The 20,200-nt window shown below is 45.5% G+C and overlaps 1 protein-coding gene across 3 annotated transcripts in view; it reads right to left on the reverse strand.

Moving 5' to 3' along the window:
* The window catches only part of SPATA20 (spermatogenesis associated 20), a 150,376-nt gene that overhangs the window by 15,234 nt on the left and 114,942 nt on the right, over positions 1-20,200 (reverse strand). The window contains exon 16 of one of the 3 annotated variants that reach the window (XM_078778947.1): positions 14,412-14,591. The exons of the other annotated variants lie outside the window; for them this stretch is intronic. Within the exon in view, the coding sequence (XP_078635073.1) occupies positions 14,427-14,591 (165 nt within the window). The 3' untranslated portion in view covers positions 14,412-14,426. Of the gene's footprint in view, positions 1-14,411; positions 14,592-20,200 lie in introns of those variants that run through there. 3 annotated transcript variants of the gene reach the window in all.

Consider the following 20,200-nt stretch of genomic DNA (forward strand, 5'->3'; position numbering starts at 1 on the left):
TCAGGTATTCCCTCAAGAACTACTTCTCTGACCTGTATCGCGCTAAGGGAATCGATAACAAGATCACGGGATCCTTGACTTCCTCCTTACCCACCTTGTCGGAGTCTGCGTGCCTGCAACTGAACAAGGAGCTAACCATGGAAGAACTCCATGCTGCTTTACAAACCTTACCTTCAGGTAAGGCCTCTGGCTTGGATGGGATACCTGCAGAATTCTACAAAGCTTTCTGGGACCTCCTGGGACCAGAGTTACTCGAAGTTTTGCTTGACAGCCTACGATTAGGCTTACTGCCGCTAAGCTGTCGTAGGGCGGTACTCGCCCTGGTCCCAAAGAAAGGAGACCTCCAGCAACCGCAAAATTGGCGTCCCATCTCACTGCTTTGTACGGATTACAAAGTTTTCTCCAAGGCTCTTACCAACCGGCTCAGGCCCGTGATTGGCGACATCATACACCCCGATCAATGCTACTGTGTTCCGAAAAGGACAATACATGACAGTATTTTTTATCGTGCGTGATTTAATTGATATCTGTGATCTTAAACAAAGAAATGTTGGTTTGGTTTTTTTAGACCAAGAAAAGGCCTTTGACACCATTGATCACTTTTATCTTTTTTCGGTTTTACGTGGGTTTGGGTTTCCAGAAAATTTTATCTCTCACGTACAGTTACTGTATAATAATATCTTTAGTCTACTCAAGGTTAACAATATTTTATGTCCACCTTTCCCGGCCAGTAGAGGCATTCGCCAAGGATGTCCTTTGTCTGGCCTCCTGTACTCCCTCACACTTGAACCTTTGCTTGTTCGCTTGCGTGCACGTCTTCTCGGTTTCCTTCCGCAACCAACGGCGCACCCAGTTAAGGTGATCGCTTATGCGGACGATCTTTGCGTAATCGTTCATTCGGATGAAGATGTCTCAGCCTTGGTCCAATGTGTCCATGAATTTAGTTTGGCAAGCTCTGCAAAGGTCAATTGGAAGAAGAGCAGTGCTCTTTACCTTGGTCCACAAAATGGAGCCATTCCTCCAACTCTGCCCGAACAACTTGAATGGACAAGGGATGGAATCCTTTATCTCGGTGTTTTTCTTGGCCCTGGAAACTTCATTTTAAAAAACTGGGAGTCTCTTATAATCAAAACTGAGAGACGGTTGCTGAAATGGAGGTGTTTACTCTGTCAACTTTCTTATCGAGGCCGAACCCTTGTTATAAATAATCTTGCGGCATCAATGCTTTGGCATGTTTTAATGGCACTGCAGCCCCCAGATCCCGTTCTCAAAAAGCTACAAGCTACTTTTATCGACTTTTTTTGGGGAGGTAAGCACTGGCTTCGACCTGGTGTGCTCAGCCTGCCTGCTGCTCAGGGAGGACATGGACTGATTGCTGTTTCTAGCAAAGTGATGGCTTTTCGCCTCCTTTCACTTCGTAGGCTGCTGTACACCGACGTCTCGTGGAAAGCGTCGGCTCACTGCCTGCTTCAGCAAGCAGGGAAACTCAACTACGACCAAGAACTGTTCCTTATAGACACCACGAAAGTTGATGTAACACCAGTTCCTCTATTCTATAGGAGTATGCTGAAGGCATGGCAAGCGGTTCCTGTTCGCCGTGACAACAGGAACTATTCTCTTGAGCTGTTTTTAAACGAGCCCATCTTTCTAAACCCCATATTTGAAGGGGTCTGCAGTAACCGTGCTTTTATGCAAAAGTTTATCGACGTTGGATGCATCAAGGTTAAACATCTCAGAACCCCTTTTCCTTACAAATGGAAGCCAGCTGCTGACATTGCTGTAGCCACCGGAGTTCGATCCATTCGAGTCATAGGAAGGATCTTTTCTGTGATCCTGCGTTTTTTCAAGGGAACCGGGCTAAAATGGGCCCCACAGGCGGAAGCTAGCCCTTCTTTATCCGAATTTCTCTTTCCTAGACTTCTACTTCATTTTCAGGGCTTCACCTCTTTTCATTTGATGGAGAAATCTTGTGTTTATGCTTTGTGTGTTTTAACCCTTGTTCATGATAGACCCGCAGAACCGCAAGCGCACTGGGGGAGAATGTTCCGGACCACTCCTTTCACCACCATCAATTGGCTTACTATGTACAAGGCCCCCATCGCCAAGCACTCCGGAGACTTACAATGGCGGCTGGCGCACTACATTTTACCATCAAATGTTTTATCGCATCGCATATGTTCCGATAACACGGAATTATGTCCGTTTTGCGGTGCGACGGAAACCATTTCTCACATTTTTGTTGATTGTCCTCGGTTGGCACCCCTTTTTACAGTTTTATCGCGTGTGGTCCGGGGGCTTGGCCTAATTTTTACGCATTGTGTTTTTATCTTCGGTTTCACCAATTCCCGCCTGTGTAAAGATGAGTGCCTTTTAGCCAACTATTTGTCTTCTGAAGCAAAACTTGCCATATACTTGTCGAGAAAACACAGGATGCAAAATGCCTGTAATTCTGCTGATGATGCTGTTCACCTCTTTAAAGCCTTCGTCACATCGCGTGTAAATCTCGAGTTTCAATCGAATGATTGCACAGTGTTCTCACAACGGTGGTGTGTCAAGGCATCCTTATGTCAACTGGCTGATGGTTCTCTTGCAATGAATTTATGATTTATCTTGTCTCCCATTTTAAACTTGTACAGCCATCGCCTTGAATTGTTTTTTTGGGTTTTCACTGTGAACAATGTTTTCCTGGCAACAAACGGGGACAAATGTCGAATGTTTCTCTCTCTCTCTCTCTCTCCCTCTCTCTCCCCCTCGCTCTCTCTCTCTCTCTCTCTCTCTCTCTCTCTCTCCCCCTCTCTCTCTCCAAATTTGGGGGGGGGGGTGGGGGGGGGGGGGGTTACAGCTCGACCCGGGGGTAAATGAGTGAACTGATCACCGCTGTAGCCCCAGGAAGCTTGCAACTCCAAAGCTTCATACAAATGGAGCATCTGTAAGATGGAGAACCTACAAGATGGGGCACCTGCAAGATGGATGACCTGCAAGATGAATAACCTGCAACATTGCGTGCCTGCAAGATGGCGCACCTCCAAGATGGAGCACCTCCAAGATGGAGCACCTGCCCATTACGATCGGCCTTTTTTCAACACCTCTGGAGTGGCTCACAAGTCCCCAAGTTCATCAAGGAAAACATATCTGAAAAGTGTTATGATGTAATGCGTTCACAAACATTCCTCCAACAGTGAACATGGTGACGTGTTACATGGTGCATTCAGAAAGGAACACGGTTGGGAAGGACACGGATGCTCTGTCGCTCCCGGCTACTGGTTGTGCGAGGTTTGTCTCCTGGTCTGTCCATTTGGATCGCATTGGGATCACCAATAAAAAAAAAAAGAAAAAAAAAAAAAAGAAAGAAAAAAAAAGTCTCTCTCTCTCTCTCCCTCTCTCTCTCTCCCCCTCCCTCTCTCCCCCTCTCTCTCTCCCCTTCTCTCTCTCTCCCCCCCTCTCTTTCCCTTTCTCAATTTTTCACTTTATTTAATCAAACGCTTAATTTGCTCTTGATGTGTTCATAGTTCTTGTGTGAGCATTTCCTTTAAAATTGTTTGTGGTTACTGTTTGTGTCCTCACCTTTGGTTGGTAAAAATTTTTTACTTGCTGATTTCTTTTGAATATCCTTTGTTCTTTTTTGGTGTGTTTATGATCCTTATACAATGTTTCTTTGAACTCGTTGCTTGGTTTGACACTGCTTTGTGGAATGGTTTTATACTTTTATAATAAAAAGATACAAAAGTCTCTCTCTCTCTCTCTCTCTCTCTCTCTCTCTCTCTCTCTCTCTCTCTCTCTCTCTCTCGTGCCCCCTTCTGGATGGTTGTGAGTCGTGCGTGGGTGTGGTAATCATGGCGGCTGTGGGTGTTGAGCTGTGAGTACGGTGCTGTGTTGGTGGTCTTTCCTATCCTCCTTTCACTCCATTTGTGTCCTTGTACGAGTTTGTGAAGTTTTCTCCGTGTTTCCCTTCTGCTCTTGAGACAAGAGAGGGAGAGAGGGACAGCACGGTAACGGTTAGCCACCTGTATTAATTTATAACGTGGGTTGGTTATATCGTGCCGATTATTTATTTATTTATTTACTTATTTAACTAATTTTGATTTGTTTGGTTAGTTTATTGCATTGTTACTGTTTAGTTTGTTTAGTTTATTGCCGATAAATGGCTAATAGGAATAGTCAAAGGACTGCTGATCGTGTTAGTGATGAGGTGTTATCGCGTAAGCACGGGCTGTGCCTTGTTCCGCCGGAAGACGTGCAAATGGACGATGTTCTACTTGCAATCGGGGATTTGATCGGGGTAAATAACATTCGTGCTGCATCTCGAATGAACCACAAAGTGGTGGTTTTCGTGTCACAAGTTAGCCTTGCAGACATCGTGGTGCAAAACGGGTTAACGTTGGGGAACGACCAATTTGTTCCGGTATCGTCCATGGACACGCCGGCGGTTAAAGTTATTTTAAATAACGTTCCGCCCTTTCTGAGGAATGAAGAAATCCTATGTAAATTAGGGGAGCATGGGACTGTTGTCTCACGAATTATCACGGTCCCCCTGCGAACCAGGAACGGAAGGCTGAAGCATGTAGAGTCGTTTAGACGTTTTTGTTTCGTCGTACTAAAGGATGAGGCAAAACAGCTGAACATATCTATAAATTTTAAAATAGGAGATCATGATTACCGGATCTTTGCAGCTACTGAGACCTTGATTTGCTATACATGTGGGGCATACGGACACACTCGGCAGTATTGTCCTGATGTGAGGAAGAGTTATGCCACAGCAGCTGGGGCAGCCCGCCCTCCCCCTGTAAATGACTTGAACGACCCTGTAGATGAGCCAGGTGTCGAAAAAAGGTCAACACCGGAATACGAGGGTGCGGGTGACAGTGGTGCTGGTGGAGAAGCCCATACGGTAGTGGAGCAACCATATGTGGAGGAGAGGCTGCAACCTCAAGAACAAAGGGACTTCGAGGAGGTGAAGCTGATGGAGACCGAGTCGAGGAGAAACTTGAAACGCTCTCTTGCGAGCGATGAGAATGGAGGAAAAGGAAACAAAATGGTTCTCGTGCAGGCAGATGGTAATACAGACCAACCTGATGACCATGAGCAAAATGGTAATGCAATAGGTAGAGATGGGAATCTGCCCATTTCACAGGATGAAGATAATCGAAGCATTACTGAGCGTGTCACCGTGTGTGATGGTGGACACCCTGCACCATGCGACGAGCAGTTAAGGACCCTCATCTCAACGGAAGATGATGAGAAAGAGATTGATAAGTCGGTGGCAGACAACAACGATGGGGTAGTTGGTGCCATGCAGACGCAACAAAAATACCATGGTGACAATGACACAGATGAGGTGCCAGTGCCTGACACACCACTGGGTGAGAGTGGGGTCGAGGCTGATGAAGGATGCAGTCTTGCTGCCCTGAGTGAGTCTCAGAAGGAGCAGGTGAGGCAAGCAGAGGTGACAAAAGGGAAGGTCATTGATTTCTTAAACGAAACGTTTAGACAACGTCATGTTGTAATTAGAGATCATTTCCCTGATGTTCAAGCTTTCATTAAGGTTTCGAAACCTCTTTTACAGAAAAATGACCCCATGCTCTCGGAGCCTCAATTTCAACGTCTTCGTAAAGCAGTAACAAAGGCGAATAAGGAATTGCAGGCGGACGGTGAGCTACCACCTTAGAATGACAACGCGAGAAATACATATTGCCTCCCTGAACATCAATGGGGGATGTGCCCCCTTACGAAAAATTCAAGCAATCCAGGCAATGGAGAGGGTAAAAGCAGATGTCATTCTATTGCAAGAGACCCATGCCACAAACAATTTGGCAGCTGAATGGTGTAAACTCTTTAAAGGGCAATGGTGGCTGAGTGGGGTTTCCACACCCAAGGCGGGTGTTGCCATCGCCTTAAGTCCCAGGCTTCCCACTCAGAGTGTTATTTATAGGGAGGTCCATAAGGCACATTTGATAGCGGTGGAGTTCTACTGCAATACACAAAAGCTTATTATAGTAAATGTGTATGCACCAAGTGAACCTATAGAAAGAAGAACATTCTTTTCCACATTGCGGGACTTTGTAGAGGGGCTGGATCCAGCTGCTCTCACCTGTATCGCATGGGGACTTTAACTGTACAATTGATCCTTCAGTTGACAGGAATGGACATGAACCTCACGGTGCTTCTGCAAAGGTGTTAGCGAGCCTCATCAAGAACTATTGTTTTGAGGATGTGTGGAGGTTGCAGCATCCAACTTCACGGGCCTACACATGGTGCAGATGTCATGATGGCGTCATATCAAGGGCAAGGCTGGACAGGATCTATATCAATAAGCCAATGCTGAATGTGGTGTCCACTACCCAAATACTCCCAACAGGGTTTTCAGATCATAATTTAGTGGCAATGTCCTTTAAATTACCCCTGACATCAGGAGGTAGCGCGTACTGGTCACTCAATACTCGGTTGTTAAGTGATAAGAAATTTGAAGATGCCTTCCAAACAGTGTGGGGGAAAATCCGGTCCTCTAAGCTTGAGCATGCCAACCTTCGCATATGGTGGGACCTTGCAAAGTGTCAAGTTAAAACGTTTTGTCAACAGTATAGTCTGTTTACTACTAAAATGCAAAGTCTCTCAGTTGACTCATTAAAGGCCGAAATTGCAGAATTAGAACAGAATCGTAATGGGGCTGGGAAAGATTTGGGATATGATCAGTTACTATGGACAAAAAGGTCGTTACTGACAGAAATGGTGAGGCAGCGGGCAATGGGTACCTTGGTGCGTATGAGGATGAGTTACTTGACTTTGGATATGCCAAATAAGGACTTCTTTAGTTTGGAGAACTCTGTCAAAAAAGCACAACAGATTCACGGGCTACGTGCTGCTAATGGGTCAATAGTGACCTCCCAACAAGAGATTAAGTCTGTTTTGAAGGGTTTTTATACAAACTTGTACTCCCCCCAGAGCATAAGTAATGAGATCTTGCAGGAGCTGACTACTGGGCTTCCAAGACTTGAGGAGGACCAGCAACGCACATTGAACATGTCAGTTTCGGCTGCTGAACTTGAAACTGCTATGCGGAGCTTGAAGGATGGTAAAGCCTCTGGGATTGATGGTTTGCCTGGAGAGTTCTATAAGACTTTTTGGAAACTTGTGGGACCTGACCTGCTTGAGGTATTTGATGAATGCCTTCATGTTGGAGAGCTTCCCCTGTCCTGCAGAAGAGCAGTCATGTGCCTGTTGCCAAAGGCTGGGGACACTCAACTAGTCGAGAACTGGCGGCCTGTCTCATTGCTGTGTGCGGATTACAAGCTTTTGTCAAAGGCTTTAGCAAACCGTTTGGGAACTGTGATCAGCTCTATTGTGCACCCTGACCAGTCCTACTGTGTACCAGGAAGGTCAATTTATGACAATATTTTTTTGATAAGGGATATTATTTCTTGTAATAAGTACTTGCGTGCCAGTTTTGGGTTGTTGTTTCTTGACCAAACAAAGGCTTTTGATCGTGTTGATCATACATATTTGTTTTCTGTTCTGGAGCGATGGGTTTTGGCGAAACTTTCATTTCCTATGTTAAGCTGTTATACACTAACACCTTCTGCATGATGAAAGTAAACAATAGTTTATGTCCCCCTTTTCCTTTCTGACGGGGTATCCGTCAAGGTTGTCCCCTTTCTGGACTTCTGTATATAATTGCCCTTGAACCACTCTTAGCATCCATCAGGCAGCGAATAACTCAGGATGTGGGAGCCGTTTTTAGTTCAAGATTTGTGGTCACAGCTTATGCTGATGATGTATGTGTTCTGATTAAAGGCCCAAGTAGTGTTGCTGCGGTGCAGCGTTGCCTTAAAGACTACTCTGCGGCCTCTTCTGCCAAAGTAAATTGGGGCAAGAGTGTAGCCTTATGGTGCGGTTCAGATAACCTTTCTTTAACACTGCCACCGTCACTCCCACATAATTTAGAGTGGAAAACAGATGGGGTCAAATATCTTGGTGTCTATCTCGGCAACCAGGAAGTAGAAATGAAGAACTGGGAAGGAATGATTGAACAAATTACACACCGGTTGAAACGATGGGAAGGACTGCTGCGATCTCTTTCTTACAAAGGCCGCACTCTTGTTATAAATAACTTGATAGCAGCAAGATTATGGCATAAACTAATTGCCTTGCAGCCACCCAAGGAGTTGATACCAGCCATCCAGCGGGTCTTGGTCAATTTCTTTTGGAATGGATACCACTGGCTTCGGCCGCAAATACTGTACCATCCTCGGAAGAAGGGTGGACATGGAATTGTGGATGTGTCCACCCGGCTTATGGCTTTTCGCCTGCAGTCTGTGCAACGTCTGTTGTATGCTGAAGAGCTGCCCTGGCGCTCATTTGCGTTTTGCTTGTTGCAACAAGCGGGAGGCCTGTGTTATGATAGGCACTTGTTCCTGGTGAACCTTGACCGTGTCAGCTTAGTTTCAATCCCAATTTTTTATCAGGGTTTGCTGAGAGTTTGGAAAGGTTTTGGGGTTCATCGTTGCCTTGAGGCTTATAATTGCCGGATGTTTATCCAAGAGCCTATTTTCTATAACGGTTTTTTTCCATGCATTCCTCATAGTCCGACTTTGATTAGGAAATTTACTCAAGGAGGAATTGGCAAAGTTTGTGACCTGAGGGATACATCTGGGACAAAATGGATGTCTGCTGGCAGGGTGGCGGCCATTCTTGGTTTAAGATCCGTGCGTATTGTCAGCCAAATTATACGCATCGTCAAGAGGAAGTTTAAGGAGTTAAATATTGGCTGGGAAGGTATAAACAATGTCGAGGATTTTCGGCTGTCTTTCCCTGAAATTAAGGTGCTCCCAGCTCTCCAGTCAAATGGTGAACTTGTATCTCCTTTTCATTTGGTAAAAAAGGCGGGTATTCACAAGCTCCTTCGAGAAAACCAAGCATCACCCTTCTCCGGAGTGGCGCGAGTGGCCTTGTGGTCAGAAAGGTTAGGGCCAGGGTCTCCTGCCACGCCACTGTGGCCTAATATGTACAAACTACCTATTTATGGGTTCCTCGCAGATATCCAGTGGAGACTAGCACATTGGGCTCTCCCTACGAACACCTTTGTTCATCACCTTGACAGCTCAGTGCCAGTAGCATGCCCCTTCTGTGTCCAGAAGGAGGATCTCTTTCATGCCTATGTGAAATGCGAAAGACTAATACCTCTTTTCTTGATTCTCACACACCTTTTTGAGCAGTTGTCTTTTCCTTTTACTTCACACTCTTTTATTTTTGGTGTATCTTTCAGACCCTCCTGCAAGGACTCTGGTGTTCTCCTAAACTTCTTAGTTGCTGTAGCAAAATATTCAATATATAAATCAAGGAAAATTAAAATTGATAATGGGCATGGGTTTGATGTTGTTCCTATGTTTAAAGGGCTGGTGTCTGCAAGAATAAGGTTAGAGTTTGATTATTATGTGGCGAATGAAAATGTCAAACTCTTTGAGTGCAAATGGTGTATTAATGAAGCATTATGTGTTGTAAATGAATCGAATTTGTACTTTTCTTTTTAACATGAAGAACTGTTGTTTTCATTTTTATTTTTCTCTCCTGTAAAAATGTAACTTGACCTGGTGTATTTTTTGTGAAATAAATGGTGTTGCAAATTCAATTCTCTCTCTCTCTCTCTCTCTCTCTCTCTCTCTCTCTCTCTCTCCACCTATCGGCTGTCGGTGCGTTGGGTGTGGCGTCATGGCAGCTGTGAGCAACTGCTCTGTGCTTTGGTGAGCCCGTTGCGTTTTTCCCCTGCCCCCCCCCCCCTCCCTCTCCTTCTCCATCCTGTGTGCTTCGGCATTGTGTTTTCATCCGTTCTGCACCCTTGTCTTCGAGAGAGAGAGGATTGAGAGCGGGCCCTTGTTGGGTGCGGCCTACTGGCTTTGACGGCGCTTTGTAAGCCATTTTTGTGCTTAGAACGCACGTTTTTTATTTACTTTAGCTCGATTATTTAGGTTTGATACCCTCTTGTCCGGTCCGGACAAGGGGAGGGGGGGAATTTGATCTGTTTGTTGGTGTTCGACAAACATTGGGTTCTCTCGGTTCTTGGCTACGAACTTTTCTTTGGTCGAGTTAGAATGGCGGGCGAACGTTTCCGCATTGATACGTACGAATCGCTAACTCGTAAACACGGGCTAGCTTGTGTTCCTCCCAACGAGGTGGAAATTAACGATGTGCTTTCCGCCATTGGCAACATCGTTGGTGCACACAGTATTCGCGCTGCCTCTCGTATGAATAAGAAATTTGTCGTTTTTTTGTCCGAGGAGCACATGGTAGCGAGTGTAGTCGAACAAGGCTTGTTCATTGAACCGAACACGTTCCTCTCTGTGTTCGCTTTACAAGCCCCGACGGTAAAGATTAACATCAGTAATATCCCGCCATTTATTAGAAATGAGGAGTTACGTGAACAATTAAACAAGTTCGGTAAGGTCGTATCGAGGATTTCGATGGTGCCGATGCGAAATGTTTGCGATCGATTCAAACATGTCATGTCCTTCAAGAGGGTGGTGTACATGATACTGCCTGCAAATGTAAAAACGCTCAATGTCGTGTTGAGTGTGAAAATCAACGGCTTTGAATACAAAATGTATGCCTCCTCGGAGGCTATGACGTGTTTCGAGTGTGGGGCTTACGGGCATGTGAGGAGTGCCTGTCCCAATGCGGTTAAACCGCAGGAACGCGGAGGATTGGTGAGGAGCGACTCCTCTTCACCGCACCATGAAGGGGAGGAGGCGGATCGAGTGGTTAATCCACCCACCGCACCGACTGCGGTGAGTGAAGCGCCAGACCCGTCCCCCCCGACCGGGGGGTGGGGGAGGGAGTGATAGACTTAGAACGTGAGGTGACTAACCCTGCCCCTCCACTTAAGGTGGGAATAAAAGTGGTTGAACCCTCTCTCATTTCGTCCACGGTACACGACAGTGCGGACGATACCATGGAAGTATCCGTAGTGGACACCAGGAAAAAAGGTCAGAAGCGTTCAAGTGATGAATCCTGTGATTCCGAAGAAAAACAAAATAAGATTCAGATCGTGTCAGGTTCGCAGGACCTCCAGGGTGAGGCCTACACCGGAAACTCCTTGGCGGTAATGGAGATGGTACAGGAAGTGTGTGTACATGAGGAAGATTCGCTGGCACCACTTGCTGAGATTGAGTATGACCCGGAAAATAGTCGATCCTCTCAGGATGTGGTAAGTCCTTGTCCTGATAACCAAACTCGCTCAGACGAGTTAGCAGCTGGATCTGCTAGTGAGGAAAAAATAGATAAAGGGGAAAGTCCTTGCGACTGTGAGGATAACGTTAACCCTTCCCTGACAGATAAAAATGAAAGGGATGATGAGGTGGGGGACATACTTATAGCCACAGAGGATATGGTAAATTTGGAAGGGTCTGCAAAGAGTGCGGAGGTCCTTGACCCTGTAGAATTGCTGTTTCCAAAACTAAGTGTTCAGCAAATAGGAGGAAAAGATGCAGATCAAGATGAAGCACTTGATTCTGATGAAACCTCTTCTACTCCACTCTTTAGTGCTTCAAGTGCTCAAGAGAGTGAGGCGTGTGATGACAATACCATCACCATGGTTTCTCAAGAAAATGTTATCAAGTTCCTTGAAGAAACGTTCAGGAAAAGACATGTAAAAATCAAAGACTACTTTCTGAATCTGCATGATTTTATTTTGACTGCAAAGAACATGATTCGTGAACCTTATCAGGTTAAAATGTCAGAACCTCAATTCCAGAGGCTAAGAAAATGTGTAACTCGAGCGGGCAAGGAACTTTATGAATAGTTAACAGAGTGGAGATAAAAGTAGCATCCTTAAACATCAACGGTGGTCGCAGTTGTGTGCGTCGCCTCCAGGTGTTTCAAATGTTTCAGAATGAAAAAATTGATGTGCTGATGTTACAAGAGACGCATGCAAATCAGTCTTCTGAGGTTGAGTGGCGTAATATCTTTAAAGGTTGTCACTTTTTCTCCAGTGCTTTTGTTGATGCCAAGGCTGGTGTTGCAGTAGTCTTACATCCTAGACTCCAGCCGTTGGAGATCAGATGTAGAGAAATTTGCAAGGGCCATTTACTATCTGTGGAGTTTGTCAGCGGTAACCAAAAGATTTGCACGACTAATGTATACTGCCCTAGTGCTAACTCTGCAAGAAGTGCTTTTCTTCACAAGTTAGCAGGTTTTTTAAGCACTATTGACCTGTCCATGTTGGTTTGCTTGGGGGGAGACTACAACTGTACCCTCAACCCACAACTTGATAGAAACACTCCTGAGCCTCATCCACCGAGTGCAAGGCCTTTGGCACAGCTCATTAAAAAATTTCAACTTGTGGATGTGTGGCGGGTACAGAACCCTAATATCCGGCAGTACACGTGGGTTTATGCCACAAGAAATCTTTTGACAATGGCTCGTTTGGATAGAATTTATGTTAACCATGATAAGGTAAATCTTGTCAAGAATTCATATATAAGGCCATCTGGTTTTTCTGATCATCACATGGTTGTTGTTGTATGTGGCCTACCTCATCACGTGTGTAGAAGTGCATATTGGACTTTCAATGTCAAACTTTTACAAAGTGAGCATTTCAAAGAAGCATTCAGAATGGTATGGAAGGAATGTGAAATGCAAAAGTTTTCCTACCTAAATTTAAGGCAATGGTGGGATTGCACAAAATCCCAAATTAAGTGTTTTTGCCAGCAATACTGTCGTTATAATACCTGTAACACACTCGGTGTGATAACTGCCTTAAAAAACGATATACTTTATTGTGAGCAGAAATCTGGAATGTCCAACGAAAATGTCCAGCAGTTGTCAGAGAAAAGAACACTACTGGCTGAAATGGTGAGAGAGCGTGCATCTGGTGCTTTCGTCCGACTGCGAATGGACAATATCCAACTTGACAAACCAAACAAAGACTTTTTCAACCTGGAAAAGACAGCCAAGACCCCTCAACAAATTCACGCTTTGCGCTCTTCTGCCGGTGCGCTTCTGTCTTCTCAAAGTGACATCAAAGATGAATTACGAAACTTTTATTCAAAGCTGTTTGCCTTGAGAACTGTGAACCAGGAAAACAGAAACGAGATGTTTGAACTGCTCCCATTTTTGTCTGAAGACCAGCGACAACAACTGGAGCCTGGCATCTCTCTCGGAGAACTTACTGTTGCTCTTAAAGGAATTCAAGATGGGAAAGCCCCTGGACTTGACGGCCTCCCAGTTGAATTTTACAAGGCCTTTTGGGACATTCTAGGCCCTACTCTACTTGACATCTTTCATGATAGCCTTGAACAAGGTGAATTGCCACTAAGTTGCCGGAGGTCAGTTTTGTGTCTCCTTCCAAAAAAAGGGAACTTGCAAGACGCCACAAATTGGCGGCCGGTGTCACTCCTAAATACGGACTATAAAATATTGTCGAAGGCGCTCGCGATACGTCTAAAGGAAGTCATCCCCCTTTTGATTGATATTGATCAGTCTTATTGTGTTCCTGAGCGTTCTATTTACGATAACATTTTTTTGGTGAGAGACTTGATCAATCTCGGTCGTACTACATCTCATGGTTTTGGTTTGGTTCTTTTAGATCAAGAAAAAGCTTTTGACAGTGTTGACCATTCTTTTTTGTTTGCTGTACTACAGAGAGCTGGTTTTGGACAAAATTTTGTTTCCTATGTTAAGTTGTTGTATGAAAATGCATCCTGTCTGTTGAAGGTAAACAACAGCTTATGTTGCCCTTTTCCCTTTCAGCGAGGCATCCGTCAGGGCTGCCCGCTTTCAGGAATGCTATACAGTCTCTCGGTCGAACCTTTACTAGCTTTGCTCCGAAACTCAGTGGAAGGAGTCTCCTTAACAAAAAACCACAAAATGGTTACTTCAGCTTATGCGGATGACATTTGTGTTGCTGTTTCCAGCCAAAATGATGTGGGTGAGGTCTTTCGATGTCTGTCCCAGTTTGAGCTCGCCTCCACGGCAAAAGTAAATTGGAACAAAAGTGTTGCCTTATGGGTGGGCCCCAGTCCACCTTCCTCAGCTCTGCCTGTGTTACCAGGAGGAATGCAGTGGAACAAAGAGGGGTTTAAATATTTAGGGTTATTTCTCGGAGTCCAAGCATATGAACAAAAAAATTGGGAGGGTTTCTTGGAAAGAATTAAGCAGAAACTGGCTAGATGGAAACGGTTGCACCACCTTCTATCGCTTAAGGCAAGGGTGACAATAATAAATAACCTGGTGGTTCCTTTTATTTGGCATAAAGTTATCCCCCTCCAACCTCCGAGATACTTGGTCACAGGCATTCAGAGGTTCTAACTCAGTTTTTCTGGGGAGGCCACCATTGGCTTGGACCAGACACGGTGTGCAGACCCCGAAATGCAGGTGGCCAAAGCTTGATACATGTTCCGAGTCGGATAATGGCTTTCCGCATGTGGACGATAAAGCGTTTATTGTATGGTGAGTGTGTCCCGTGGCGGCCTCTCACAAACGCTTGGCTGCAGGAAGCAGATGGGTTGAAGTATGACCGAGAGCTCTTCCTCATGGACCTGCAGCATGTCAACACGACTCTGCTCCCCGAGTTTCATCAGAGCCTTCTGAATGCCTGGCAAGTCCTTGGAATACAACGATTAGAGGTGTCCTACGATGCAAAAAAATATATGCATGAGCCATTGGTTCTGAATCCTTTATTCCCTGAAATTTCAACCTCCAGGTCATTTATGCATTGCTTCACCTGTAATGGAATAAACAGAGTGCGAGACCTGATGAAGCCTTCCCTAAATGGATGGTTATCCACCGGTTCTCTCACATCAAAAGTGGGGGTTCGGTCATCTAGAATGGTGGACAAAGTTTTGAGAGTTGTGATTAAAACTTTCAGGGAATTAAATATCGGGTGGACTGGGGCAGATGAAGTGGTGGACTCTCGTCTCTATTTCCCCGAGCTCCAAGTCACCTCAAAAAAACAACAGGGTGTCTTCTCAAAGTCAGATGGTTGCGGTGTGTTCCATGTGATGGGAAAAAAAGTTATTTATGGGATATGCCAAGAGGTGCTTATACCGGGTTTCACAAAACCTTTAAAAAATCGGTGGGATGAGATCATTCCGGCTAATTCGTTCCTATCTCCAGTGTGGAAAGAGATGTATAGGTCTCCAACCTTAGGTCGAACCGGAGACTTAAATTGGAGACTAGTTCATCAGGCCCTGGTCACCAAATACTTACTTAATAAGTTTGATCCTTCTGTACTGAATGTTTGTCCTTTTTGTGAAGAGGCTGAAAATGTGACCCATGCTTTTGTGAAATGTAAGAGATTGGTACCCCTTTTTTGTTTCCTCCAACAGCTCTTTTATAAATTTCAGTTTCTTTTTTCTGTTGCAATTTTTGTGTATGGCATTGAAAGGAGCACCAAGAACAAGACAGCGGTCCCTTTCTTGAATTTTCTGTGCGGAATTGCTAAACTCGCAATATATAAAACTAGAAAGATCAAATTGAGTGGCAGAGATGAAAATGTGCTGTTTTGCTTCAAAGGAATAGTGTCGGCCCGGATAAGTTTCGGCAGTGTGAACGACGATTGTTTTACAGATGAGGTGTTGAGTTTGTTTTTGTAAATTATACTTACGCTCAATGTCCACATATACATGTATATACATTCTTTTTGCTTGTACAACTTTCTTTTTCTTGTAAAAATTTTGCGGTGTTCTTCCATGTGTGTTTTGATACTTTTATAATAAAAGCACATAAAAGTCAAGTCTCTCTTTCTCTTTCTCTTTCTCTTTCTCCCGTTCTCTTTCTCCCGTTCTCTTTCTCCCGTTCTCTTTCTCCCATTCTCTTTCTCCCGTTCTCTTTCTCCCGTTCTCTTTCTCCCGTTCTCTTTCTCCCGTTCTCTTTCTCTCTTGTTCTCTTTCTCTCTTTCTCTCTTTCTCTCTTCCTCTCTTTCTCTCTTTCTCCCGTCCGTCCGTCTCTCTTTCTCTCTTTCTCTCTTTCTCCCGTCCGTCCGTCTCTCTTTCTCTCTTTCTCCCGTCCGTCCGTCTCTCTTTCTCTCTTTCTCTCTTTCTCCCGTCCGTCCGTCTCTCTTTCTCCCGTCCGTCCGTCTCTCTTTCTCTCTTTCTCTCTTTCTCCCGTCCGTCCATCTCTCTTTCTCTCTTTCTCTCTTTCTCTCTTTCTCCCGTCCGTCCGTCTCTCTTTCTCTCTTTCTCCCGTCCGTCCGTCTCTCTTTCTCTCTTTCTCTCTTTCTCCCGTCCGTCCATCTCTCTTTCTCTCTTTCTCCCGTCCGTCCGTCTCTCTTTCTCTCTTTCTCCCGTCCGTCCGTCTCTCTTTCTCTCTTTCTCTCTTTCTCCCGTCCGTCCGTCTCTCTTTCTCTCTTTCTCCCGTCCGTCCGTCTCTCTTTCTCTCTTTCTCTCTTTCTGCCGTCCGTCCGTCTCTCTTTCTCTCTTTCTGCCATCCGTCCGTCTCTCTTTCTCTCTTTCTGCCGTCCGTCCATCTCTCTTTCTCTCTTTCTGCCGTCCGTCCGTCTCTCTTTCTCTCTTTCTCTCTTTCTGCCGTCCGCCCGTCTCTCTTTCTCTCTTTCTGCCGTCCGTCCGTCTCTCTTTCTCTCTTTCTCTCTTTCTGCCGTCCGTCCATCTCTCTTTCTCTCTTTCTCTCTTTCTGCCGTCCGTCCATCTCTCTTTCTCTCTTTCTCTCTTTCTGCCGTCCGTCCGTCTCTCTTTCTCTCTTTCTCTCTTTCTCTCTTTCTGCCGTCCGTCCGTCTCTCTTTCTCTCTTTCTGCAGTCCGTCCGTCTCTCTTTCTCTCTTTCTGCCGTCCGTCTTTCTCTCTTTCTCTCTTTCCCTCTTTCTCTCTTTCTGCCGTCCGTCCGTCTCTCTTTCTCTCTTTCTCTCTTTCTGCCGTCCGTCCGTCTCTCTTTCTCTCTTTCTCTCTTTCTCTCTTTCTGCCGTCCGTCCATCTCTCTTTCTCTCTTTCTCTCTTTCTGCCGTCTGTCCGTCTCTCTTTCTCTCTTTCTCTCTTTCTGCCGTCCGTCCGTCTCTCTTTCTCTCTTTCTGCCATCCGTCCGTCTCTCTTTCTCTCTTTCTCTCTTTCTGCCATCCGTCCATCTCTCTTTCTCGCTTTCTCTCTTTCTGCCGTCCGTCCGTCTCTCTTTCTCTCTTTCTCTCTTTCTGCCGTCCATCCGTCTCTCTTTCTCTCTTTCTGCCGTCCATCCGTCTCTCTTTCTCTCTTTCTGCCATCCGTCCGTCTCTCTTTCTCTCTTTCTGCCGTCCGTCCGTCTCTCTTTCTCTTTCTGCCGTCCGTCCATCTCTCTTTCTCTCTTTCTCTCTTTCTGCCGCCCGTCCGTCTCTCTTTCTCTCTTTCTGCCATCCATCCGTCTCTCTTTCCCTCTTTCTCTCTTTCTGCCATCCGCCCGTCTCTCTTTCTCTCTTTCTCTCTTTCTCTCTTTCTGCCGTCCGTCCGTCTCTCTTTCTCTCTTTCTCTCTTTCTCTCTTTCTGCCGTCCGTCCGTCTCTCTTTCTCTCTTTCTGCCGTCCGTCCGTCTCTCTTTCTCTCTTTCTCTCTTTCTGCCGTCCGTCCGTCTCTCTCTCTCTCTTTCTGCCGTCCGTCCGTCTCTCTTTCTCTCTTTCTCTCTTTCTGCCGTCCATCCGTCTCTCTTTCTCTCTTTCTCTCTTTCTGCCATCCGTCCGTCTCTCTTTCTCTCTTTCTCTCTTTCTGCCGTCCGTCCGTCTCTCTTTCTCTCTTTCTGCCATCCGTCCGTCTCTCTTTCTCTCTTTCTGCCGTCCGTCCGTCTCTCTTTCTCTCTTTCTGCCGTCCGTCCGTCTCTTTCTCTCTTTCTGCCGTCCATCCGTCTCTCCTTCTCTCTTTCTCTCTTTCTGCCGTCCGTCCGTCTCTCTTTCTCTCTTTCTCTCTTTCTGCCATCCGTCCGTCTCTCTTTCTCTCTTTCTCTCTTTCTGCCGTCCGTCCGTCTCTCTTTCTCTCTCTCTTTCTGCCGTCCGTCCGTCTCTCTTTCTCTCTATCTCTCTTTCTGCCGTCCGTCCGTCTCTCTTTCTCTCTTTCTCTCTTTCTGCCGTCTGTCCGTCTATCTTTCTCTCTTTCTGCTGTGGAAGTGTAACTCAGTGTAACTTATTGATTAAAGACTGGTAACGATTTCGTAAATGGATGCCAAGAATGTGCACGCACATGGTAATCTCTTGTCCACCTGGTCACAGCCCCTGGCTGAAGCACCCCCCCTATCGTTTGGTAAACGGAACTCGCAGCAGGAGGGGAGCGAGCTGATGCCAGGACTTGGTGCATGCATGACCTCGGGGCATTAGCGGAGAAAGGATTAACATTCAGCGGACAGGGGATTAACTCCCGTTTGTCCATATAAACCAGAGCAAACGTTGAGTCAAGGAGACTGGTCACCAGAAGCTCTGACCGACGGAACGGACGAGCACTCATCATCAGACCCTCTGCCCGACGGGAGTGGCGGAGGAACATCGGCCGAACGAGAAGGACCATGCGAAAAGAGTTAACCTGGTCCATTGAATTAAGCGGTATTATTTGGTAATTAGGAATGAAGTGAATAACCAGTTAATAAACCAGACCTTTTGTAAAACCTGTGTCCGGTCATTGGAGTCTTGAGTCTCTGCCACTACTTCCCCTACAATTTGGAGGCACCGCTGACATCAATTGTACACAAACAAGTCTTTAAAAGGTGAGTGTGTCTTGTTTTTGTCCAATATGATTTACGAACTTGGGAATAGTTTTGTACATACATGGGGGAACAGGTGGTCTGGGGCTTCCTTGCGCACCGAGGCCGCGATATAGGTGGCGTGACCCATCACGAATGGTACTTCGATAAACGACTGTAGCTATTATTCGTGTTTTTCTAAATGATTTCTGTAAATACGTATTTTTTGCGCTGTCTAAATAAAATGCACCAGGTCGGCGCTGGTCATTAAGGGCCTTACTGTGACCTGGGAGCAAACGGAGCATGAGTGCACAATGCAACCATTTGCTTCCAAGTCGTGTAAGGCTGGTACACTCGTTTACACACCCGTACACATGTAAAGTAGTTTTTTTTTTGCACTTGTTCAAAGCACGCAACTTGCTCGGCGTGCGACAGGGAGCCGGGAAATGGAATTATATTTATATATATATATTTTTACCTCATTCCAATTTATGGTATTGCGACAAAACGGCTTATATCTTTGGAACGACTGGTCGGATTTAGACAAATTAAACGGAATTGTGTAGGACGAAAGCCGTGGGTCCAAAGTTAAAAAAAAAAAAAAAAAAAAAAAAAAGGGGTGGAGGAGAGAAAAATTTTTTTTTCAGTTTTCCCGCCATGTCTAAAACTCGTTCGATCAACAAATAAATTCATGACAGACAACCCCACCTCATGCCGGTCCAGAATTATTGTGAAAGATGGCGATTGGATGAAAATTGCATACCAACACTCCCTCACTGTCCCTCATTGTCCCTCATGTCCATTCCGGCACCCTGTCTCTTGCTCCCGCTCCTTCTCCCTCCCCTCCCTCTAGTTCCCATTGGCGGACGTTTTGCGAGAAGCAAAGCGTTTTGCAGGAAGCTTCCAGGAAGCAAAGCCAGGGCTGTTGCTTTTTGTGTATTTTCTCTGCGCCCCATACTCGCAGATTTGGTTGGTACAAATATTTTATTGAAAGCTGAAAGATGCTTTTGTGGGAAAGCAATGGCAGACCACCCATTGTCACCACTTTCATGAGCTCAGAGAAATAAAAAATTCCAAATTCCACTCTGATGGCTCAGTGGAAATCGGCAGCAGAGTGGGAATCGGCAGACAATGGAACAGCTAGCGACGAGTGTTTGTGAGTAACAACCACCCTCTGGTCGAGGCTCATAGGAGGGGTGATGCTTACTGATTTGGCACGCTTACAATAGATATTAATGGCGAAGGTTGTGGTTGGTTCGATTTTGCGAAATGGACGTTCTTTGAACGGGTTAAATGAGAATTTTCATATTGGATGTTAAAGCAACGAAGAGTTTTGTGGGATTATGGGGTCATATCGCGACATCATGGGAAAGCTGGTGTAAATGGTGGGATGTCAGAGGTAATGGTGTGGTTTAATGTTCACACTGTTTTGGAAAATAATGCTCGATGCAACATGATCCTAAAAAGAACCCATCCCTACATCTAAGGATCAGGAAGGGAAGGAATGGAAAATTTGAAGTATTAAAGTTACGGAACTCAAAATGTCTGGGTTTGGATGTAGTCATTAAAGGA

The sequence above is a fragment of the Myxine glutinosa genome, chromosome 5 (genome assembly GCF_964187855.1).
Source record: "Myxine glutinosa chromosome 5, kmMyxGlut1.1, whole genome shotgun sequence".
NCBI lineage: Eukaryota > Metazoa > Chordata > Myxini > Myxiniformes > Myxinidae > Myxine > Myxine glutinosa.